The sequence below is a fragment of the Equus caballus genome, chromosome 1 (assembly GCF_041296265.1).
Source record: "Equus caballus isolate H_3958 breed thoroughbred chromosome 1, TB-T2T, whole genome shotgun sequence".
In the NCBI taxonomy this organism is placed as follows: Eukaryota; Metazoa; Chordata; class Mammalia; order Perissodactyla; family Equidae; genus Equus; species Equus caballus.
The window spans coordinates 86,871,098-86,896,740 of NC_091684.1; the positions used below are offsets into that span (position 1 = coordinate 86,871,098).

Genomic DNA, 25,643 nt, shown 5'->3' on the forward strand with positions numbered 1-25,643 from the left:
GGAGGGGAGGGCGCACTGCCCCACCCGCCCGCACCTCCTCTTGTTTTGGAGGCCCGCGTGGTCCCACCTCATTGGCCACCGAGGAGCCCGAGGCCCCGGGGAGGCGGAGCGGTCTCTGCAGTTGTAGTTCCCGGGTTCGCTCGGCCGCAAACCCCGCCTTCCGACCGGAGGCGCCCTCACACTCGTGCGGGACCACAGCTCCCACAAGGCCCCGCGCTCGGAGGGGGCGTGGCCAGGGCGAAGGGGAAGCCGGGGGCGGGGCCGCCTAGGGGATGAAGTGGGGGCGCTCGGCGCTCCGGCCTCACTTGCCGCTGCCGGGCGCCTGGCAGAGCGAACCCCGCCTCTGTACGGGCGTGCAGACCTCTGACCCTGGAGTCTCTCAGCCGCCGGGAGCAGTCCCCTTGGGTCGTCGCCCGGACCGCCCGCCGTTCCCCGGCCCCGAGGGGACCGGCCGGCCGCGGTGGGGGGAGAGGTCAGCATGAGCCGGGGGGTCCGGCGGGCCGGCGCAGGGCAGGGGGCGGCGGCCGCAGTGCAGCTGCTGGTTACCCTGAGCTTCCTCCCGAGCGTCGTCGAGGCCCAGGTAAGCCCGAGTGATGGCGGCCGGGGACCCCCGGCGAACGGGTCGCGGCTGTGGCGTGAGGAGGGCCGGGGCCGGACCCTGAGGTGGCTTGTGGCGAGCGGAAAGGACTGGGGGCTAAAAACCTGACAATCAAGTCCAGGAAACGCCTGCGAACCGCTTACGGTGTGCGGGCATGGCGACACTCATGGGGTAATGGCAGTCAAAAGAGGAAGATGGTGACGGTCCCCGAGATGTTTTCGTTTGTATCTTTCTGATTTTTGAAGCGGCTGGGAGTGTGGCGGGAGATGGGACGGCAATGAAAGCATCCTCGGCTGTTTTGCGAAGAGAGCACGCAGAGAGATGGTGAAGCTCGCCCCTTCAGGGCTTGGCGGGGCGGCGGGCGGTTGATGGAGAGTAGGTGACAGACCCTGCAGCCCTCAAAAGCGGACTGATGGGAGGGAGACAAGACTTAACTTCCTTGAACTTCTGGACTCGAGAGCCCCTGGGCTTTTACCCTTGCTCAAGTATCTTCCCTTGCTCAGGACTGCTATATGTTTATCCAACTTGTACCTTGTCTGCTAAGTGGCATCACCAGGTGAGCCCAAGTAGGAGACTGGGGGTCTGTGTCTGGCCTCGTGGCTCTCTCAGTAGTGAGATGATGGCTGGAGGGTAAATTAGGGTTTGAGGGTTGTCTTCGTGAAGCTTATGTTTCAGAAGTGTTCTCAATATGCTGGAAGTCGGAGGGTTAGGTGACCAGAGCCTTTAGCCTTCGGAGAGGTGTTTACTTCTTTTTTCTACAGTAGAATTTGAATAGACTGCTGCCAGGTGCTGCTGTGTCTTGTCTGCACCTGCTGCAAAGTGGCAAAACTACTAAGAGGGAAGAGAAAAAAAAAAACGTGTCTCAGGTGGCCCGATAACGAGGGGAGATGTCATTTGAAGCAATTAAATGCTAATTGCTAAGAAAAATTAAAGGTAACTGAATGTCACTGTGTAAACATGTTTTTCTGACTTTGTTCAAACACTTTTTCACGGTGTTATGGTGTTCTAAATCCAAGAATGTCTGAATATTCAATTTGTGTCCATGTTTGAGTATTTTAAAAATGAATGGTTTGATGAAAATGGGCAAACTTTCGGTTTTGGTATTGGGGAAAGTGTTAAAAATGGAGATTCTCTGGCCCCACTTGCCAGATGTTCTGATTTAGTGGATCTGGATGTAACCCAGAAATCAGCATTTTAAACAGTTCTTGCAAGTAACTGTCATGTGTTTATGTTTTGAACTATCTTTTAACCCCACTTGGAAAACACTGAAATAGTGGAAATCTGGGCGCATCTACCAGACTTATGAATAGTACATTTTTCATATTGTCTTTGGCAAAATTATTTTTGAGTTGCTTGTTTGGTGTTTTTGAGTGGAAATTGCATATAGGTATTTTTCTAAAATGAGATTTTTCTCATTGTCTCTTTTTCCTTTTATATAGCGTACATTAATTGTGTACTTTGTCACCAATCTAGAAGCCTCATTTTAAGTTTCTTCACCTACCACTAATTATGTGTACTTTAAATTTTATTATGTGCAAATAATATACGTAACTTTAACTTCATTATGTCCAAATGAATATATGGAGTTCAACAGTTAAAGGTTTGTGCATAGCATTGAGCCAAACAGTCCTCAAAAGTGAATACTCTGGTTTTTGTTACCAGTGGTACTTTCTAATATAGTATTTGATCATATTTTAGATAGTGTTTGAATCTGTAACATGTTTCAATATACATTATCCCATTCTATTTGATATATCTCTCAGAAGTGGGGCTATTGAGGTAACAAGTTCAGAGAGCTTACATGACTAATATCGCACTTTTAAGTAAGTGAACGAGATTAAAGTGGAGCCTAGTATGCTCCTTTCTGGTCTCTACAGTTGATCTCAGTCTGCTTGCTTCTTGGTGGTATAGAAATAAAGCAGGAGACCCAGGAAAATAAAAAAGTGGAATTTGGCCAGTTCTTTCACTTCTCTTCCATATACTAAATTGCAAGATGAACAGTAAAGCATAAAGGGAAGGCTTAGATTTTTTTTTTTTAAACATTGGCACTTGAGCTAACATCTGTTGCTGATCTTTTTTTTTCTTTTCTTCTTCTCCTCCCCAAAGCCCCTCAGTACACAGTTGTACATACTAGTTGCAGGTCCCTCTAGTTGTGGCATGTGGGACGTCACCTCAGCCTGGCCTGATGCGTGGTGCCATGTCTGCGCCCAGAACTCGAACCATCGAAACACTCATCAGGCCAGGCTGAGGTGTTGTCCCACATGCCACAACTAGAGGGACCTGAAACTTGCTAGGGGAAGGAAAAAAACTCCCTTGGGAATTTGTAACCATGAACCAGCTCTTATGGAGAGTTGCAGCCCATATTCATGCCACCTGTGCTGGGAAAAGCTTCACGTGGAAAATTTATAGCAGTCCCAGGTTGGTATGCCCCAAGTTACTAGTAAAAGCGAATATCCATCCCCTCTGGAGGAATTGATTTTCAATGCAGGCCCTAAAGAATTCTTGAAGATAAAGTGCCAAGCGGAATAACCTTCTAACAGTCAAAAAATCACAGAACACACAAGGCATCCTGAATGAGGTATGAGAATATAGACTATAGAAATAAACCTGTAATGACTTCAGATTCTAAAAATATCAGGCAATTTAAATCACTATATTTAATGTGTTTAAATAAAAAAAAGAGACACAGAGAGACTTGGAAGCATGAAAAGGGAACAAGAAATTTTAAAGAATGACCAAAAAGATTAAAACATATTGAAATAGAATTTCTGGAAGTAAAATTAAAAACTCAGTGGGTGGATTAAATAGCTAATTATATTCAGCAGAAGAAATGATTATTAGACAAACATTTTATGTCTTTTTCTTTCTACTTAATCTTCCAACACCTTCTTTTCCATCCTCACTTGACTAGCAAAATTGAAGTAATCAGAGAAATCCACATTATCCACTTACTACTGTGTGTACCCACATGTTTTGACTTCCTGTCAGTTACCGTAGATGAACTGTACTCTTACAAAGGCCAGTCCCTCCACTCGTACATTAGTCCCCATGCCTGCTTTCCCATTTGAGGCCGTGGTTGAGCAAATCTTCCCTTTCTCTCCTGGATCGTTAATCTTTCCTTCTCTAATAGACTGTTACCTCTCATCATAAAACATGCTGTTTAATTCTGCTATTTTAAAGTTCTCTCTTGACCCACACATCTCCTCCAGCTCTGCTCCATTTTCCTGTTCCCCTCTAGAAAAACTCCTCAAAAGAATTATCTTTATCCCTCCTACTCTGGTCCTTTCTTCAGCCCATTCCACTCAGACTTTTGCCCCTACCATTCCTCCAAAACTGGTCATGTCATGGTCATTGATGTCTTTCTTTTTGCTAAAGCCAGTAGTTAGTTTTTAAACTTTGGCTTTACCTATGGGCAGGCAGCATTTTTCACAATCAGCACCCACTCTCGTTGAAATAGTTTTCTTTGGGCTTCCAGGATACTACTTTTCTGATTTTCCTCCTATCTTGCAGGCCAGTCTTTCTTATTATCCTCTGCTTCTTCTTCCTCTGCCGCTCTCTCTTGCTTATCTTATTTAGTCTCTTGGCTTTAAATATCACCTGTTTGACCGACTCAAAATCTTCACACTAGGCTTCTTAGCTCTAGATCTGTGTAGCCAACTACCTTTTCAATGTCTCCACTTGGATGTCTAATAGGTATCTCAAACTTGATGTATCAGGAACCAGATTCCTCATCTTTTCCCTCAAATCTGTTCTTCCCACAGTCTTCTGCCCCTTAAACATATGCTGTAGCCAAACCTACCTCCCTGTTGTTCCTTAAATGTGGCAAATATGCTCTTGCCTTGAGGACATTGGACTAGCAGTTTCCTTTGCCAGCACACTCTTCTCATGTATTCATATGGTTTACTTGCTCACTTAGGTTTCTGCTAAAGTGTCACCTTATCTCACATGTCCACTTGTCTAAATTGTCACCTTCTCTGATCATACACTATAAAAGAGGAACCTTCCATTCTCACCTTGTGTTCCATATTCCTTCTGCTTAAAGCTCTCCAGTGGCTTCCTATCTTACTCAGTGTGCTATAATACAAAAATATATTTGATCTTTGTCCCCTGTTCCTGTCACAGAACTCCTAAAACCCTTGGAATTTCCTGAGAAAAGAGTGCCTTTTGTTATTCATAATGAGCCGCTTTCAATCACACCTCAGTTTATACTAATGCAGTGACTTAGGTGGGAACCCCTACATAGCCTCAGGAGGGGCTGGTCGCTGGAAAGAGCAAGTGATCAGAGGACTGGAACTTTCAGCCCCACCCACTGATCTCCAGGATGGGTAGAGGGGTGCTGGAGACTGAGCTCTGTAAAAGCTCTTAAGACAATGAGAACTGATGGGCTTCCAGGTTGGTGAACACCTGGACTTGCTGGGAGCATGGCTCAGAGTCACGGAAGCTCTGCACTTGCACCTTCCAATACCTTGTCCTATGCATCTCTTCTATTTGGCTACTCGTGAGTTGTATCCTTTACAATAAACTAGTCAACATAAGTAAAGTGTTTTCCTGAGTTCTATAAGCCGTGCTAGCTAATTATCAAACCTGAGAAGGGGGTCAATGGGAACCCCTGATTTATAGCCAGTGACAAGTACAGGTGGCCTGAGGCTTGGGACTGGTGTCTAACGTGGAGGCAGAGCCATGTGACTGAGCCCTTAATCTATGGGGTCTGCCCTAACTCCAGATGGTGTCAGAATTGCATTGAGTACCCAATTGCTGTTGGAGAATTAGAGAGTTGGTTGGTGTGAGAAAACACCAGACTAAGTAAAAGCCAAAATCTTACAATGGTCTCTTAATTCTCCTTTTTATCTACCACATAGTCCTCCTTATTGTTCCTCAAACACCTTGGGCAAGCTTACTGCCTCAGGGCCTTTACATTTAGTATTCCCAATTCCTGGAACGCTCCCCCACATCCCTCCCCCCAAAATGTTAGCTTGCTCCTTTCCCTCCTTCAAGTTTTGCTAAAATTTCAGCAAGACCTTCCATAACTCTCCCTTTTTAAATAGTAGCAGACCCAATTCTGCAAACCTGTCTCCATTTTCTAGTTTTCCTCCATGTCACTTTATTACCATCTGACAGAGTATGCCTCGCTCATTCATTTTTTTTTTTCCTTTGCTCTTATGAGAATGTAGGCTCCTGGAGGGCAGAGATTTTTGTCTGGGTTTTTTTTCCTTCCTTGCTTTCTTCTAATTCTGTCTTCCTAGCATTTCGAACAGTGCAAGGCTTATGTTAGGCCTTCAATAAATATGTTGAATGAGTGAATAAATGAATGGAAAATAAATGCAAATTAATTATTCAGAATGAAGCCCAGAGAGATAATGGGATAGTAGACATTAAAGAGAGCTTAGGAGACATGGAGAATAGAGTAAGAAGGTCTAAAATGTCTGATTGGAGTCCCAGAGGAATATAATAGATTCCATTGATATTAAAGTTCAAAATTAGAAAAAACCCAGCCCTCTAAGTATATTGTTTAGGGATACATCATATGTTATGAAATTACAAAGAAAAGTAAAGAAATTAACAAATAAAATTTTTTTACCTACGGGGGAGGGAGATGGGTGTAATTAAGGAGAGACTTAAAAGATACTGGCAGTAGTCCATGTCTGTTTTTTTAAAGTTTGGTGACACACTTTTTGTCTTAGTAGTAGTCTTTAAGACTTAGAAGTATGTACATGCTAATTTTGTATACTTTACCCTAGCCCCTACCACAATTAAACATTTTAAAAATATAAAACAAAATATGGTGGTCTACTAACTAAAAGTCAACAATTTAAGAAAAATTCGTAAGAAAGAGCAATCACTGGATAAAATATTTTTAAAACCTAGAAAGTTTTTTGGTTTGTATTGGTTTTTGGTTTTTTCCCCCTATTATTGAGGGGGCTAGAATTTGTAGTTTTGTAAGTAGTAAGCTAGAGCCATGGAATGAAATTCGGCAGAGTTAGTGACAGGATCTTAGTAAGTGGGATAGCAAAGCATATAGAATTCCAGAGCCAAAATTCTCCATAATGATCCCTTGTTCTTTATCTCAAGGTAATATAGCTCTAACTCTTTATGTGCTAGGGAGTTTGGCGACGCATTTGCACTCCTAGGGAGACAGCATGAGAAAGAACCCACTGGGAAGGACTGATTTCCATTTTCTGATCATTCTTTGCATACGTTCCTTTTATGGATCACATGAATAACCTTTAACAGGTTGAGTCCCATTTTTGTTTTTAAATTTTAATTAGCAAATACTAGTCAATTTGAGTGAATAAATTATCTTTTTATATAATACAGATTTGTTAAGGCTGAAACATCAGTAATTTACATATTTTAAGTTATATATGTGTATTTTTTCCTAGGTCACCGGAGTCCTGGATGATTGCTTGTGTGATATTGATAGCATCGATAACTTCAACACCTTCAAAATCTTCCCCAAAATAAAAAAATTGCAAGAGCGAGACTATTTCCGTTATTACAAGGTATATAATATAATTTTTTATTCCATTGGTACCAAAGATTTTTATATAGCTGTCTACAAATGTGACTTTTAGCACCCATTTGAAAACCCATTTTGACTCTTCTAGGCGTCCTCTGCATATCTTTTATCATTGGAATGCATGAAGTATTGTAGTGAAAACTTGTTTAGTCTTTTTGAACACTGAGAAGCTGGACCCTCTTCCTATGTTTGGGGAGTTCTTCATCTTTCAGTTTTGGTTTTGAGGCAGACACTGCTGCCTCTCCAGAAACTGACAATGCCAGGGACTTATTACGTCAGCCTCCCTTGTAACTTAGGTTCTGCCATCGAGACACACCTGTCCAGGTTTTGAGTTGTGCTGATGGCAGGGTCGCGTGCTAGCATGGTTAGCCGTGCAAAGTCCCACAGCTGCAGACATTCACTGGGTAACTCACATGGAGGGCTTGCAAACCAGCCTGAGGATACAAGGAGAATACCATCCGTGGTCATACTGCAGAACTAGTTCTTAAATCTAACAGTAGTCTACTCTAGACCTCTACAAACTAACCGATGGTAGTTGAAAGGCAGCAGCAATAAGGCAATATTCAAAAGAACAGTATTTTAAATTTAAGAACAGTATTTTAATAGCTGCTGTTGTACCTTGCCCGTGCTCTTGCTTTCAGTATTCAATTGGGCTTATAATTTCTTTGATTTTCATTTTTAGTTTATTATAAAAATTGAGCGTGACTTTTTTTTTTAATCCTGATTCTGTATAGGTTATCATAGTCCTTTAAATATTTTTCAGGGTAAACAAATCCAGTATTTTGGTAGATTTAAGTTGTGCAGAAAGATAAAGTATAAAATTAAAGATTTCAGAATCCATCCCCTTTTCCTGTCAGCACCAAGAAGATCCCCAAAAAGTGAATGTTTCCCCTGTACACAAAATCCTTTAGGAATGCAGATTCCATAAACTTATTTCAAGAACTAGTCTATGCCTAAATAAACTATTGAGTGTCTGTTATTCTAGGCATTTTACATACAAATAAGACAAATTAGAGTAGCTTCTTCTAATTCCCACCCCTAAATCTACAAATCTATCTGCGTTTGTAGCTGCTTTCTCCTGCTTCCTTTCTTCTACTAGGTTTAACCATATGAAATTGTTGCTTTTATAGGTCAAAATGGTTGAATATTGCCGATTTCATATGGTTCAGGCTAATATAGTTGAGTAAGTGTTCCTTCTATCAAAGATCATCCCTTCACGGAACACCCAGATCACATTTCCATCAATGTGTCATGGCCCTCACTTTTCACTCCTCCCTTTTCAAACTGTATCTTCTATTTCTGTATCCCCACATGCCTGGTTAATATAATATTAGGCACTCAAATATTTGAATAAATGAGTGAATATCTTGTTTAGTCTTTACACTGAAATGCTGTCAGGTCAGTATTATCCACATTTTACAAATGAAGAAACCATGGTTTAGGTATACTAGGTAGGGTACTTTTGTTGGCTGACAAACAAAACAGAAGTTTTATTAAGAAAAGATGTGGAGTAGCTCCGAAACTTGAAAGATAAGCTGAAGAAACATATTTCAGAAAAGAGAAATTAGAGCAGGAACTAATGGCCATTCTCTTTATGGTGCCACCAAAATTTTGGATCCAATACACCATTTTCCCATATTTTTATAACGCTTTATACAAGAGTCAGATTTCTGGGAGAAGGGGGTCTCATTGGCCTAGGTAGAGTCATATGACCCCCTTGACAGAAAGAGGGATAGACACTTCGGTTAACAGTCCTGTTTGCATAAATATAAGGGAAGTCATTGTTTCTCAAAAGGAGATTAGGGGATGTGACAGAAGAAGGAAAAATTAAAATTGGATAGACAAACATACAATTCATCCTTCTTGTACATGCAGTTTAAAAAATGTTCTAACCAACATAATGAAATTACTCTGTCTGTGTGTAACCAGAACATACTCATATTCCCTCCCAGAGGAGGGTAATGCAATGATCTAGTTAACGCATTTAGCTCCAAGTCTAGGATATTTGGGTGATATATACTCGCCTCTAGTTCTGTCAACCTATGAATTAAACCAAATGGAAATTTAACCACCACCAGTATACTCTACATACAGTAGTGGCAGAAAAGGAAAGCTAAGAGAAGAGGTTAATTTTAAACACACACATACGTAGTTATGTTTCAGCAAGCAAGTAAATTTAGGTAGAAGCAACAGTCTACCTCCTCAACTGGTCAGTTGGCTGCTAAAGCTGGTATTTATAATTTCTCTCTTGTGCCATCCATTCCATGTCTTTGTTTACCAAATATTTATTGAATGATTACTTTGCAGCAGGCTGTAGTCTAAGTGCTGTGGATATAGTAGTGAATAAGACAAAGATTTTGACCTCATAAAGCTTTTATTCTCATTAGAGAGACAAATAGTAAACAAGTAAATGATAAAATATAATTTCATATGGTTATAAGATAAAAGATATGGAGAAAAATAAAGCAGAGTAGGAGATGGTAATCTGGGTGGGGAAGGTAGGTAACCCTATTTTAAGGAAGTTGGTCAGGAAAGGAGGGTACTCATGCTGTGCCATTGGAGCAAAGACCCATCTAATGTGAAAACGTAAGCCGTGAGGAGAGCTGGGGAAAGAACATTCCAGGGAAGCGGGGTAGAACTGCAGGTACAGAGGTCTTGACTGCAGGTATAAAGGTTTAGTGTGTTTGAGGAATAATAAGATCAGTATAGCTGGAGGGAAGTGAATGAGAGGGAGAGTTGGAGAGATAGATAAAAAAAATCCTAACCACATAAGAATGTTGGATTTTATTCTAGATTTGATCAGAAGCTGTTGGAGAGATGTGTACAAAATAGACTGTAAAGGGGTGAGACAGGAAGTAGCGAAAGCATTTAGGAGGCTATTGCAGTGGTCCAGGTGAAAGAGGATATTGATTTGGAATAGGGTAGTAGAGTTGGAAGAGGAAAAGAATGATCAAATGGGTAACAACAGCAAGCTTTTCTGTTCAGGTGAATGTAAGGTGTGAGGGTAGAAGTGAAATCAAAGATGATGCCTAAGTTTTCAGCATATTACAAAAAATATATCATGACCAGGTAGATTTTATTCCGAGAATGCAAAGATGAGGCTTTTAGGTCCTCAACAAAATTCAACACACTTTCCTGATTCTGAAAAAATTCAGTAAAGTAAGAATGATGGATACTTCCTTAACGTAATCTCAATCCTAATGTTAGCATTGCCAGCAACCTTCTTATGGGGAAACACTAGAGGAATTCTCATTTAGGTCAGGAACTCAGATGAAGGTACCCACTATCTCCTTCAGTGTTGGAGGTATTAGTACAGTCAAACAAGAAAAAACAACTAAAGGCATAAAAATTTTCAAAGAATAAGTAAAACTATATTTATAAATGACAAAAGTATACGTGGAAAACTCAAATAATAAAATGAACATAATAAAAATTGCATTAGGATAGCAGGCTATAAACTTAAAAATCAATATTTTCATAATTATAAACAACACCTTAGGAGATGTAAAAGAAATCCCCATTTACATTAGCAATGGAAAAAGATAAAATATATAAGAATAAATGTATCAACAAATGTACATAACCTAAAGGAAGACACCTTTAAAACACTCCAAAAGGACATGAAAGTAGGCTTGAACAAACAGACGAACGTCTGTTGTAGCATAAAGATGTTAATCCTCCCTGAGTTAGTATATATATTTAATATGATCCTAATAAAAATAATGATACTTTTTTTTTTAAGATTTTATCTTTTCCTTTTTCTCCCCAAAGCCCCCTGGTACATAGTTGTATATTCTTAGTTGTGGGTCCTTCTAGTTGTGGCGTGTGGGATGCTGCCTCCACATGGCTTGATGAGCGGTGCCATGTCTGCACCCAGGATTCGAACCAGTGAAACACTGGGCCACCGCAGTGGAGCGAGCAACTTAACCATTTGGCCATGGAGCCAGCCCCACCCATAGTTTTTTTTTTTCCTGGAGCTGGACAAGTTGTCACAACTCAAGTTCCCTGGGAAGCCGACTCTGAGACAGTCATTAGTGTGTAAGAGGTTAATTGGGGACTGTTCTTGGAACCAACAACTTAGGAAAGGAAAAGGAAGGGAGGAAATCAGGACTGGGCAAAGGGAGAAGTAAAGCTGTGATGCAGCCTCAGGGGCAACCTCAGGTGACCCTTTGGAGAGTTAAGATGGGATGACCCTCCAGAACTGTTCCCACTGAAGGGAGAGGTCTAGGCCTTTATATCCCTATACCAGTCATTGGATGGCGGCCATCATAGGAGGGCATGGTATGACCTTGGGCAAAGTGGCTCTCTGCAGCTGAGGTTCGCTGCCTGCAACATTTCAAGAAGCTTGGGTAATGAACCCTTTATTCCTGAAGGGTGATCTGAGCAGCCTGTTACAGTGTCTACCACAGTCGACTCCTTGCACTGTGTATTCGTTATATATTGCAGCATAACAGATTAGCCTAGAATTTAGCAACTTAAAACAACAAACTGAGAATGTGGCATTTGATGAAGACCTAAAGGGATTGAGAAAGCAAGCCATGTGGCTATCTGGAGAAAGAGCATTCTAGGCAGCGGGAACAGCAAGAGCAAAGGCCCTGAGACCACAGGGTACCTCATGTATTTGAGGAACAAGGAGGCCAGGGAACAAGGGGCAGAGAGCAGGGGAACCAGACCATATAAGGCATTCTTGGCCATTTTAGGGACTTGGATTTTGAACTGGTCTGATTTTCAGAGGAATTGTACATGGGGTGAGGAAGAGAAGAGTCAAGGATGATATCCAGATTTTGGCCTGAAGAACTAGAATAATGGAGTTGCTGTTTATGGAGATGGCAAGAATTACTAGAGGGAAGAGCAGAGTTTTGGATGTGTTAACAAGTTTGAGGTGCCCATGAATGTTCCGTGGAGATGTTGGGGAGGCCATTGGATATACAAGCCAGGAGCTCAAGGGAACCTGCAGTTCCCAAACGTGCCATGCTTTTTGATGCTTGTCTTTAGACATCCTAATCCCACTACCTAGAAATCTCTGTCTCTAGGAAACTTCTTGTCATACCTATTTTGCATGTTACTAAAGGGGGCCTTCCCTGACCACTCCACAGTCAGAGTTGACCACTCTCTCCTCGTGTTCCCAGTCGCTACCTATTTTTGCCTCTTCCTCTCTAATGTAGATATTGTTTACTTCTAACATGTTATTATTGAGGTGTCTATTATGTGTTCTAGGCACTGTTCATAGATAAAATGATGAACAAGGCAAATCCTGGTCTTTACCGCAGGAGGTGCAGACAGTAAATAAATAATCAAGTTATGATAAGTGCTGTGAAAGAATACGAAACAGGGTGTGGGGGCTGCATATCGAAGAGCACTGCTTTAGAGATTCTGCTCAGGGAAGCTCTCTCTGCTGAGGTGATACTGGAGAGTCCTGAAGGAGGTGAAGGGGAGTGAGCCATAAAAAGAGCTGAGGAGCAACAGTACAGGCAAAGAGAACAGCCGCTGTAAAGGCCCTGAGACGGAAAGGAGCTTGTGTCCCAGCGAGAAGGCCGGTGTGGCTGCAGGAGTGTGGTAGGAGATGAGGTCAGAGAGGTGGGCGAGAGCTAGATGACAGAGGGCCTTGCCGAGCTTGCTGCAGAGTTTGGGTTTACTCTAAAGGTGGTGGGAAGTCACAGGAAGGTTTTGGGCAGGGATTAACATGATCCTAACTATGTTTCAAAGAGAGAATTATGGCTGCCATGTGGAGAGTAGATGGCGGTGGAAGCGGGGACACTTGGAATAGTCTAGGCAAGAAATAAGTGCTGACAGTGGAGGCGATGAGAAGTCAATAATGAGTTATTTGAAAGGGATAGAAAGGGGAAGAAACAAGAACACTGATTTTTGGCTTGGGCAATCCATGTGGAAGTCCTATTGAATTACTGTGTTCCCATTATGTTTATAATATGAAAATCCAGAGTTTTTACAACGGTTAAAACGTCCTGCATGATCCGTCCCTTGCCTATCTCTACCCTCAGTCCCTGCCACCCTCGCCCTTCCCCCCAAAAAGTCAGCTAAACCAGTGTGAAAACAGTTCCCAGAACCTTCCAAGCTCTGTCACCTTATCCAAATCATGCTTCCTCCAGCTTTCACCCCTCCTAAAATGTTACCTCCTCAGAGGCCTCCATCCTCCAGCCCCATTATTTTCCATCACAGAACTCTGGGTTTTACTTTGTAGCATGTACCACAATTTGTAGTTAAATAAACATGTAAATATGTAATGTCCGTTCTCTCCGGTATGTTCCAGGGGAAAGAGCCTTTTCTGCTATTTCTCCCTAGAGCTTGTGTGCGCCTGATAGATAGTGCTTGGTACACGTTTGTTAAGTGAATGTGCATGACAGAACCCTGGTCAGGGAGGTGGCAGTAAGGGGCTGAAAGACACTGAAGTAGTCCTAAAATGCTTTCCAGGCTCTTTTGATGAGCCGTGTACTTGGACTTTATTCCTTTTTTGAAGTGTCAGAGAACTAATAGCAGTCATTTATTTTTAAAAATTCATGTTACATCAGGGTTCTGAGAAACTGCAGTCATTTTAGATTCTGAGCTATGGAGGTCCCACAGGGTGGGAAGCTTTTCTTTCTAATGCACCATCATGTCACTGGGCCCAGCACAGTGACATTTCGAGAGCACTGCAGAACTGTGATACACACTTACTAATGTTAATTCATTTTTTCTCTCAAGGTTAATCTGAAGCGACCATGTCCTTTCTGGGCAGAAGATGGCCATTGTTCAATAAAAGACTGTCATGTTGAGCCCTGTCCAGAGGTAAAATAAATTTTAAAAAAATAGGGAAAAAATTGCTTTGTCTTAGACTTTTAGATAAGCATGTACTCTGTATTTTAGCCTAATGTCGATGGATTTGGACTTTCCATCAAATTTATGTGCTCTCAAGCTCTCTCCTTTTTAACTGGATTATTGAAGATTTCTTCTATACTTGCCACCAAAACGGATTTGAAGACACTCTTGTATCCAGTGGTGTTGGTGATTGGATGTGGAAGTATAGTTTGATTGTGAAATGGATGGAAAATCAGAGGCCTGTTCTAGTATTGGACCTATAATTGACTACATGTTATTTCATGCTTTATTGAATCTGCATCTTGCTTCCTAGGCAAAGAAGATGCTACTGGACCTTATATTTCAAATTTAGAGTGGGAATTAGTGCATTAAGTGGGGAAATTTCAGGTTTGGAATTAGGTCTTTACTTGGTCTTGTTACAATAAAAAAAAAAAAGGCTATACTTATTGGTAAGGGAGTGCTACATTTTAGACTTTGCTTTTTGACATCTAGCATGATTAATTATATTCTTCTTCAATAGTAATTAATTGTAAGTTATATTTCAATTTTACTTTTTTATATTTTTAATATATTTATATATATTATATATAATTTATATAAAATATAAATATATATTTATAAATAAATATATATTTATTAGTAGTATTATTTCCTGAACCATTTAGGTATAAGTTACCAACATGATGATCCTTTATCCCTAAATACTTTAGTATGCATTTTTTAACAACAAGATTATTCTCTTATCTAACCACAGCAGAATTAATACAATCAGGAAATTAACATTAATTATAATACTAATGTCTGATGTCTAGACCTTAATCACATATTGCCAGCTGACTTAATAGTGTGCTTTCTATAGCAACAAAAAAAAGTTCCTGATCCAGAGTCATGCATTGCATTTGGATGTCATGTCTCTTTAGACCTTTTTTAATCTGGAGTAGTCCCTCTGTATTTCTTTGTCTTTCGTTGTCTTGACATTTTTTCTTTTTTCTTCCTCCCTTCCTTCCTTCCCACCAGTTATTTTGTAGAATATCCCTCATTTGGCATTTTTCTGATGTTTCCTAATTATTAGATTCAGATTATGCACTTTTGGCAGGTGTACCATAGAAATTGTGTCCTCAACGTGTCATAATAGGAGGCACATGATGTCATCTTGATCTCTTGGTTGAGGTAGTGTTTGTCAGATTTCTTTTTTAAAAAGAAAATTACAGATTTCACTGTGAAGTAGGAAAAATCTTTGAGACTATGAAAATATCCCATTTTTCATCATACTTTTACCATTTAGCTTTAGCGTGCATTGATGATTTTTGCCTGAATTAATTATTTACATGATATTTGCCAAATAGTTATTTTCTGATTCCATTTCTTCTACATTTATTGGTTGACGTTCTATTGTAAGAAAGAGATTTTTCTTTCCTTTTTTAATTGTATGTTTAAGTATGAACTTGAATTATTATTTTATTTAATATTTTATTGTTTCTATCATTATGTTTTTGTTTTGTTTTTTTTGCTGAGGAAGATTGGCCCTGAGCTAACATCTGTGCCCATCTTCCTCTGTTTTGTATGTGGGATGCTGCCACAGCATGGCTTGATGAGCAGTGTGTGTGTAGGTCCACGCTGGGATCCAAACCTGCGAACCCTGGGCCGCCAAAGTGCAGCATGCAAACTTAACCACTACACCACTGGGCCATCCCCATTATGTTTTTTTATAACAGCTTTATTGAGACATAATTCACATACCATAAAATTGGCTCTTTCTAAAGTGTACAATTCAGTGTTTTTTAGTATATTCACAGAATTGTGCACCCATCACTACTATCTAGTTGTAAAACGTTTTCATCACCCTAAAAAGAAACCCCTGCCCATTTTCAGTCACTCCCTGTTTCCAGCCCCTCCTCCTGCCAGAAACTACTAATCCACTTTCTGTCTCTATGGATTTGACTATGATGGACATTTCATGTAAATAAAATCATACAAGATGTCATCTTTTGTGACTGGCTTATTTTGCTTAGCATAATGTTGTCAAGGTTCATCCATATTGTAGCATATGTAGTTTATGGAAAAAGTACTCTAGTCAGGTTTTTTCTTTTAACCTAAAAATTATATAAACTATTAAATACTGCATTGAGAGTTTAAATTAGAGCTGATTTTGATGCTCTGATTTTGTATATGGCATTAAGTTATCTGTACTATGATTTACAAGTCTGTAAATTGGTAAAACTCTTTACCTTTTACCTCAAAGGGTAGTATGAAAACAGAATTTGAATGAATGTATATTTTCTCCTCATAGAATAAAACAGTCTTTGTACCACAGCAATAGCATTACTGATTTGTGAACAAATCTCAAAACAAAACAAAATATGAAGATCACTTTTAACATTTTTGTTGTTCTTTTAAGAGTAAAATTCCAGTTGGAATTAAAGCTGGGAGTTCTAATAAGGTGAGTCACTCTTCTTTGAATATTTCTGCTTTACCTAGTGAATCTTACCATTTACCGCTTGACAGTGGTTGCAGAAGAGACCCATAATGTGGTTTGTTAGAAATAGATGTGTTTTGCCTCAGAATACCAAATCCTTAATTCTTGCAGCGAGTGGAGAGGGTGTATATTCTTACAGTTAGGTTATATATTCTCTTATGAAATATTTCAGTTCTGTTTTTGGAACCTCTAGAAGAACTATAAAGTGTAACTACAGTGTCAGATGGCCTACACAACAGGTGTTTTATCATGCGTGTATTTTTAGTCTTCTATTTTAACTAGTCAACTTGTCATATCCAGGATTATATTGTATAGAGTAAACAATTATCAAGGTATTTTCAGCGTAGTACTTGTAAATGGCATTAAAATATGCCTTTATTAAAGATTACTCCTTTCCTTTTATGAGCATGCCATCGTTTACTTTGCCATTCATATGTTTTTAGATAACAGTTTACTTCTAGTTTTTTACTGTTGTACATACATAATAAAGATCATTATACCCTCTCTCTCTGCTTCCATATGCATCCTCGCTCCATTTTCTTTTTGTGCTCTCTCCCCTGTGTGGTCTTTTGTTTGTACTCACTCTCTTTTATTTATTTTTCTTTCAGATATAAAGTAAATAAATAAACACTGTAAAGACTGTCAAAGTCTTTCTGGACTCCTTCCCAATCCCCTTCTATTTCCTCTCTTCCCAGAGCTGGCCACTTCTCTTAAGTTGATGTGTGTCCTTCTGTGACACATTTATTTTATACTTTTATTCTGCAAGTAATATACAAATCTTTTAATATGAAATTGTAAAACATTTAAAATAGTATTATATTTTTGTATTTCTTCGAGTTAAAGACTTTTTTCAGTTTTAGTTTTTACTCAGTATTATACTTTTGAAATTTTGTCTCTGTTGATATATGGTAGATTTTATTAATTTTAACTGCTGCATAGTATTCAGTTGTATGACTATATCATGGGTTAGCCATTCCTCTATTGATGAACATCTCAGTTGTTTTCAGTTTTTTGCTATTACAAACAGTGATGCAATAGCATCTTTGTCCTTTGTCTCGTTGTGCACACATGTAAGAGTTTTCCCAGGTCTGTATTTAGAAGTAACATTGCTGGGCCATAGGGAATGCCCATCTCAACATTACAAGATAGTGCCAAATAAGTTTCGAAAGTGGTTGTACCTCTTTTGTTGTCTTTGTTTTTCAATGTGGTTCTGGATGTGGTTTCAGTTGTGGGAGTGCTGGTTCAAGAGTTGGTGCATTTTTATGGCTCCAGATCAATATTGTCAAATTATTTCCTAAGAAGATTTTCTCAGTTTACATCATCACCAACATTCCAATGCTTATTGTTATATTTTTAAGGTCTTAACTTTTTCAGTTGGTGGAAATTTGTGACTCATTTTCATTTGTATTTCCTACCTCTGTTAGAGATTTGATAATAGAATGCATCTGTGTTTAGTGTGTATCATCATTGACAGATTGGCTATTTTGCCAGTGGAACCTGGAATAAAGAGAAAGATAATAATTACTAAACTTACTTATTATAAACTTCCTTTCAGTACTTGAAAGTGGCAAACAATACCAAAGAATTAGAAGATTGCGAGCAAGCTAATAAACTGGGAGCAATTAACAGCACCTTAAGGCAAGTTTTATTTTAGTAGTATTAAGAAAATATGCTCTTACTTAGCTTATTTATATCAGAAATCTTCTGTTTTTTGTGATTTTGATAAAAAATAAAGTTTCAACTAATTTTAAAAGGAAGAAGTAGTTATTCTTTATTCTAAGTTCCATAATAGCTTTGCTTCCTCTTCTTGGCTGATTTGTTCTATTTCTAGAATGTATCATCAACAGTGACTCTATTAAAAAGTCAAAATTGAGAAGATTGCTCAGCTAGCAGGGCTTATGGATCCATTCTTCCTGATTATTATGGGAAAAGGAATTTGAACTTCTAAGTCTTTTATAAATAGTAATTCAATCTATATGTTACATTTTGAATGATGAAAGTTACTGTTAACGTAACTGTTAAGTATCATAGTTTTTTTTTCTGTTGACTTTCCCTTATTTGCTCTAAGTATAAACCTACTTTTGAAGGCCAACATAATTTGTAAGTGGTCTCAGATTGTGCAGTATAAAATGACTGAACATATCTATAGTTGGGAGTGGGGAATGGAATATTACTGAAATTTTAAAAATTTCCCTGTTTGTTTAGATTTGTATTTATGTACTATACTTGTTAAAGACTTAGTAAAGATAGACTCTTATTTATTATCTATTGAAGAAAAATTTTAATATAGAAAAGTAGAAAAGATAATAAACACTCATTAATGAATAAATGTTAACATTTTCTACCATGTTTTTAAGAAAAGAGAAATATCAAAGATAAATTTAAAATCCCCTGTATTCTATTCCCCAATCCTGTTTTCCTCTCTTCTTTCTTAGAGGTATCTTCTATCATGAATTTGGTGTAGGTTCCGTCCATGTTTTTTGTTTTTATTTTATATATGTAGTCTTGTGTATATGATTTTATTTGGTCTTTGTGAAAGGTAATCCAGATAAGATCTGATGGTGGTTTAGTTCTGACCATGGTGATAGCAGTAGACATGATGAGAAGTGATCAGAAACCAAGTAGATTTTGAAGGTAGAGCTGACAGGATTTGCTGAAGAATTGGATGTAGGGAATGAAAAAAGACAGGAGCTATGAATGACTACAAGATTTGGAACTAGAAAAATGTAGTTGCTGTTTACTGAACTGGGGACACCTGCAGGAGGAGCAAGTTTGATGGAAAATTATAGTTCAACCTTGGATGGGTTAAGTTTGAGCTGCCTATGAGATATCCAATTGGAGAGGTGAGCAGGCAATTGGATATACAACTCTCAATTTCATGGGAGAAATGTGGGAGGCATTCAACAAATATATGGTATTTAGAAACGATAAACCTGAATGAGATTACCAAGGAGAAAATATAAATAGAGAAGTGATTCAGGAACTGGGCCTTAAGTCATTACAAAATTTTGATGTAAATTGCCTGTTCATATTCTTTGCTATTGTTTCTCCATTGAGGGGTTGCATTTTAAAATTACTATTAATTTGTAGCATTCTTCGTAGAATCTGATAATTCTTTTTTGGCTATATGAGTTGTTAGGGCTTGTCTTAATTTTGCTTATAGTGTTTTTGTTGAACAGAAGTTATTTTTTTAACCTTTTAAATTAAACTATAACACACATATAATAAAGTATACAAACCTTAAGTGGAAAGGTCCGTTTAATTTTAAAAAGTGAGCCCAACTCTATAACCTCCATCCAGAACAATATATTTACTACCAGGAAGATTACTATGTGTTCTTCGCATGTCATTACCACCCTCCAAAGTTAATCATGATTTTGGGTTATATTAGCAGAGATTTAGTTTTGCCTGTTTATATAAATAGAATATACAGAATGTATTCAATTGTATCTGACTTCTTTTATTCAATATTATGTCTGTAAGATTCATTCATGTTCTTGAGCATAGTAGAATTTAATTCTTTTTCATTGGTATATAGTATTCCCTAGTAAGAATGCACCATAATGTTTCTATCCTACTGTTGATAGCTGGGTGTTTTACACATTGAGGCCATTTCAAAAACTATTTTGGTGGTGCATTTGGTATGCATTTCTATGAAGAATATACCTACAAATAGAATTAAATACTGCCAAATGGTTTTCTAAAATGACTGTATTGCATTGCCATTAGTAGTGTACTAGAGTTCTTCATTCCACAACTTCTCCAAAAATTAGTAATTTTTAAACAGCTTTACTGAGATATAATTGACATACAATACACCCCATATATTCAAAATGTATAATTTGGAATGCATACTCATGAAAGTCAGCACATTCAAGATAGTTACCATATCTGTCATCCTCCAAAGTGTTCTCATGCCCCTTTGTAACCCCTACATCCCGTCCCTTCCTGTGCCTGTGTTTCCCGCTTTGAACGCTGCTACTTAACTCACAGCACCAACTTGACATCCTGAGTTAAGCCCAAGAAATTCTTACGTTAAGTAGCTTGGCATTCATCTTCACACTGACTTTTGGAAAGTCTGGACTAGACAGCCTCGAAGGTTCCTTCCAACTTATTTATCAGCTAAATGGGGCTGGCCCTATTAGCATTAGATTAGCATTCCCTGTCTTTTCTGGTGCCATGGCCTTAGATGAAATAATCAGCAAAGCCTCATCAAGTAAGGATGCTCGATGCCAAAAGTTCCTCTAAGTTAGTCATATTGCTAACAAGAAAATAGGAATTTATGTCACAATTGCTTTGTTCTTTCCTATTTTCAACAGAAGACATACCTGATTAAACATAACTGTAGTTATCATTTTAGCTGCAACTAGAACTTAGGCATTCTTGTTTTATGGTATCGTATATTTCAACTGAGTCACCTATGATACAGATTTTCCTGTTAACTCTTATTAGTAAGCTAATTATATGTTCCTATAGGAGAAAAAAATCCCACAGTAAATTGCATTGGAAAAATTTATTGATAAAGTTGATGTAGTGCAACCAGCCTTATACGCTTCTTGTAGTGGTTGTGTTATGCAGCAATTTCTCAAATACAAAATAAATTTTTGGTTGTGACAGTATTGCATTTGGAAATTACCCGATTTATACTTAGTACGCAATTTTTTTTACCTTTTTTTCCCTTTTGTGTAGTGAATAAAGAAGAGTAATAATACTTCTCTTATAGATGCTGCTATCATGTGTTCAAGACAGATCAAGAAGGTCTGAATATAGGTTAAAGAGAATGCAGGTCAAAGTTTGAGTGAACGTTGTTGTTTCTTTATCAGTCCTCCAAACCAGAAATCTTGATCAGAGATTTTGTTAAATAGGAGGTAGTATGTAAAATGAATGAGATATCATGATAAAAGTGACATTGCTATTACATAACAGTGACATGCAGTTTTTAGTATTTTGGATCCTATAAGTACAGAAGCAATTTAAATTAAAAGAATTATGAAAGTAAATTTAATAACTGCTGTAGGAAAAAATAATAAATATTTACTACAGTTTCTAAGTCAGTTGAAAAGGCCAGCTTGAATTTTGTATATAACTACATCTTATATGTATTTGTAAGTTAATTTTCTAGTCAAAGTAATTATTATTGAACTGGGGCTAATAATAATTTTAATATAGTTAAGAAATGTGAATCACTCATGGACGTTAATATCTATGTTTTTCATATAACTTGTTTTCTGCACTTCTTCATAGATTCACTAATAACTGAATTTGTGACACCATCTCATTAATAATGAAGTGACCTCGGATTATCTATTTTTAATTACACTAGAATACATTGTTAACATTTTCAATTTCGAGGTTAATCATCTTTCTTTTTTATTCCTCCTTCCCATAGTAACCAAAGCAAAGAAGCTTTCATTGACTGGGCAAGATATGATGATTCACAGGATCACTTTTGTGAACTTGATGGTAATAAAACAAACTATTGTAATTAAATTGTCTTAACTGTAACCCTTTTATAAGATGTGGAAATCAATGAAAACATAATCAGAGTTAAACTTTAATACACTGGATTTTGCTATGTGGATCTTATTATTCATAACAGCATCTATTGAGAACCTGTGTTCCAGGCCCTGTGCTAAGTGCCTTAGTACATTATTTCTAATCTTTACAGCTACTTTAATAGGTGTGTATTATTTCATATCTCAGGAAACTGAGTCTCAAAAAGACTAAAGAATTTGCCTAAGATCACACAGTAGCAAGAAGCTGGACAGGATTCAGGCCCAGGTCTGACTGAATCTAAAACCTGTGTTCTTTCCTTTATGACACATCATCTCCTACGGACCTTCAGTTCAAGCCACTTAGTGATAGGTCTGTAAACATGTTATAAAAATGTTTACATTAGAATTTGCAGGAGACCTCAACAAACTAACATAAAGACACCTTCCAATATTGGGGAAGACTGTAATTTGACTTCTCCTCAGCCCTCTTTTCAAGAGTCTCCTGGAATGGTACAAAGATAGGGCACTGTTCAACAGTAATTACCTCTTCTCTTCACAGAAGATAATTGAAGTGAATCAAAATTTTTTATCTATAGGAGGATATTCCCAAGAGTTGTGCATTTGGTCCCTCTTCGCTTTTTACCTTGTTATTGTTACATTTTTTGGTGGTGGAAAAGAATTTGAGGTTCAAGCATGCATAGTTGGAGACAGGCATCTAGAGTGGGCATACTGGTTTCTAAAGGTTTTAAAAGGATTCATATATAGAATTGTGCTGTTAATCCAGTCTATAATGGAATAAGTTACAGTGAGCTTCTACGCTAGTATGGTAAATTGAGAAGAATGCTGAGAGATGGAATGTTATTACCATGGTTTATATGGTTTCAACAAGGAAAGTTTTAAGAAATCTGAGCAAAGATTTTTTTGGTATCTGATTATAATAATGGGCAATTAATAAAATAGCCCTATTACGATACTTAGAATGGGCAAAGGTCTTATCAAAGCAAGCCGTGGTACCCAGGTTAAGTGGTCACATCACTGCTTATGCTTACATTTGGGCTCTGGTTGTCATTCGAATTATATCTGAGTGTTTAACACTCATAGACTTTCCAGCTTCTCATTTTACCTATTCTTTGATTAAAATCAACAATTTTTAGTAGGGCTTGTTTAACAGGTTTTCAGATTTAAAAATCATTTCTGTGAATATATATTTCTCTTACAGTAAATAGGTATTTAATTAAAAAAATACTATTCAATTGTAGTGCTATGATTAAATTGATAGGCTCAATTATCTGTCATCAATATAAATAGTATTAACTACTTTTTTTAACATTAGCTTCTTAAATTGTAAAAGTGGAAGAGGTCTCACCATTCAGCAAAATAAACTCAAAAGGGATCAAAGACCTAAAGGTGAGACCTGAAACCATAAGGCTTCTAGAAGAAAACGTAGGCAGTACACTCTGACATCAGTATTAAAAGGATCTTTTCGGACACCATGTCTTCTCAGAGAAGGGAAACAATAGAAAAATAAACAAATGGGACTTCATCAGACTAAAGGGCTTCTTCAAAGCAAATGAAAACAGGATTGAAACAAAAAAAAAAAACCCACTAACTGGGAAAAAATATTTGCAAGTCATATATCTGACAAAGGCTTAATATCCATTATATATAAAGAACTCACACAACTCAACAACAAAAAAATCAAGCAACCTGATCAAAAAATGGGCTGGAGACATGAACAGACATTTCTCCAAAGAAGGTATACGGATGGCCAACAGACACATGAAAAGATGTTCATCATTACTGATCATCAGGGAAATGCAAATCAAAACTACACTAAGATATCACCTTACACCCATTAGAATGACAAAAATATCTAAAACTAATAGTAACAAATGTTGGAGAGGTTGTGGAGAGAAAGGAACCCTCATACACTGCTGGTGGGAATGCAAACTGGTGCAGCCACTATGGAAAATAGTATGGAGATTCCTCAAAAAATTAAAAATAGAACTACCATACGACCCAGCTATTCCACTACTGGGTATCTATCCAAAGAGCTTAAAGTCAGCAATTCCAAAAGTCCTGTGCATCCCAATGTTTATTGCAGCAGCATTTACAATAGCCAAGACATGGAAGCAACCTAAGTGCCCATCAACAGATGAATGGATAAAGAAGATGTGGTATATATATACAATGGAGTACAACTCAGCTGTAAAACAGAACAAAATCATTCTATTTGCAATAACATGGATGGACCTTGAGGGAATTATGTTAAGTGAAATAAGCCAGTTAGAGAAGGACAATCTCTGTATGACTCTACTCATATGAGGAATTTAAAAATGTAGACAAAGAGAACAGATTAGTGGCTACCAGGGGAAAGGTGGGATGGGGGGTGGGCACAAAGGGTGAAGTGGTGCACCTACAACACGACTGACAAACATTAATGTACAACTGAAATGTCACAAGATTGTAACCTATCATTAACTCAATAAAAAAAAAGATAAAACATACTTGGCAAAAATTAAAAAAAAAAGTGGAAGAGGTGTCCTATAAGAATTTACATAAAATCATCCTTTAAGATTTTTAGGATTACATAATTGAAATAATTAGTAATTTTTATATTTTATGTAATTTATAAACCATGCATAAAACCATGCTACTAGTTGGGTTACAGCTACTCTTCTGGGTAGTAATGTTCATGTGTATCCCTGTGATTTATATCTACAGTTTTTTTAATACTGTCAGAGTAGCTTTAGAGTGATTTACTTATTTCAGTTATCTAAAATTATTGGATTAAAACAAAAATCTAAAGAGTATTCACCCCAGCTTATTGGAATATATCCATGCATCCCTGCTCTCTGCTGTTTTGTTCTTGGTACTGTCTTGTTTGGAAGGAAGATGATCCCTATAGATCAAATAGTAGGTTTTTAAATAATTTAGCAGTTTAAGGCAAGCTGCTCCCACTATCCCTCTCTTTTTGTTATTGTCTTTATGCTTGGCTTGCTTCTTCCTTTGCTTCAGGTTTCTGCTCAGATGTCAGCTCATCAGAGAAGCCTGCTGTCGCCTCCCTGTATAAAATAGTACCCACTATTGCTGTCTGTCTTGCACTGCTGCCTGCTCCCAGAGCACTAAGAACTCCATGAGAGTGCATCACATGTTATTTAGTTTATCTGTTTGTCGTCTGTCTTCTCCAACTAGATTGTGAGCTACTCGAGGGCAGGGGCCTGTCTTTTGGATTCACTACTGTATTCCTAGTGCCTAGAACAGTGCCTGGACATGGTACATGCTCAATAAATATTTGCTGAATGAAGTAGTTCGTTCATAAATGATCTAAATAGTATGATAGAGTTTTACTTTTATCTTTTCCTGTAAAACATGTTCATTAATAAGTTAAAAATATTGTTTAAATCAGTTCTATCTAAATCTAGCTGTATATGAAAATTACTTGGGAGCTATATAAACTATCGATTCTACTTAACTGAGTAAATCATGTTTTAACAGTGAGTTAGTAGCACTTTGGGGTAGAGTTGGTGATGGAGTGTTGTAGGCTTAATCCTGAGTCCATAACTTAATATTTTTGATCTGTGTGCATAAGCAAAAAGCCTGCACAGTAAGTTGGCTTATGCTACCATTATGTTTCAAGAGCTATTTGGGTGTTAGGAGGTGGGAAGGAGTGTTTAGCATCCTAGAAAATGCACTGTGGCCTCATAACACTAATATTAGTGCAGGGAAAAGAAAATTCAGTTG

At 37.9% G+C, this 25,643-nt stretch overlaps 1 protein-coding gene across 3 annotated transcripts in view; it reads left to right on the forward strand.

Moving 5' to 3' along the window:
* The first annotated feature begins 247 nt into the window (after positions 1-247).
* The window catches only part of ERO1B (endoplasmic reticulum oxidoreductase 1 beta), a 63,865-nt gene continuing 38,469 nt past the window's right edge, over positions 248-25,643 (forward strand). For all 3 annotated transcript variants that reach the window (XM_070228876.1, XM_001492252.7, XM_023647037.2), the window contains exons 1-6: positions 248-580; positions 6,979-7,098; positions 13,815-13,898; positions 16,327-16,368; positions 17,960-18,042; positions 21,794-21,867. In XM_070228876.1, coding sequence (XP_070084977.1) covers positions 479-580; positions 6,979-7,098; positions 13,815-13,898; positions 16,327-16,368; positions 17,960-18,042; positions 21,794-21,867 — 505 coding nt within the window. In that variant the 5' untranslated portion in view covers positions 248-478. The remainder of the gene's footprint in view (positions 581-6,978; positions 7,099-13,814; positions 13,899-16,326; positions 16,369-17,959; positions 18,043-21,793; positions 21,868-25,643) is intronic.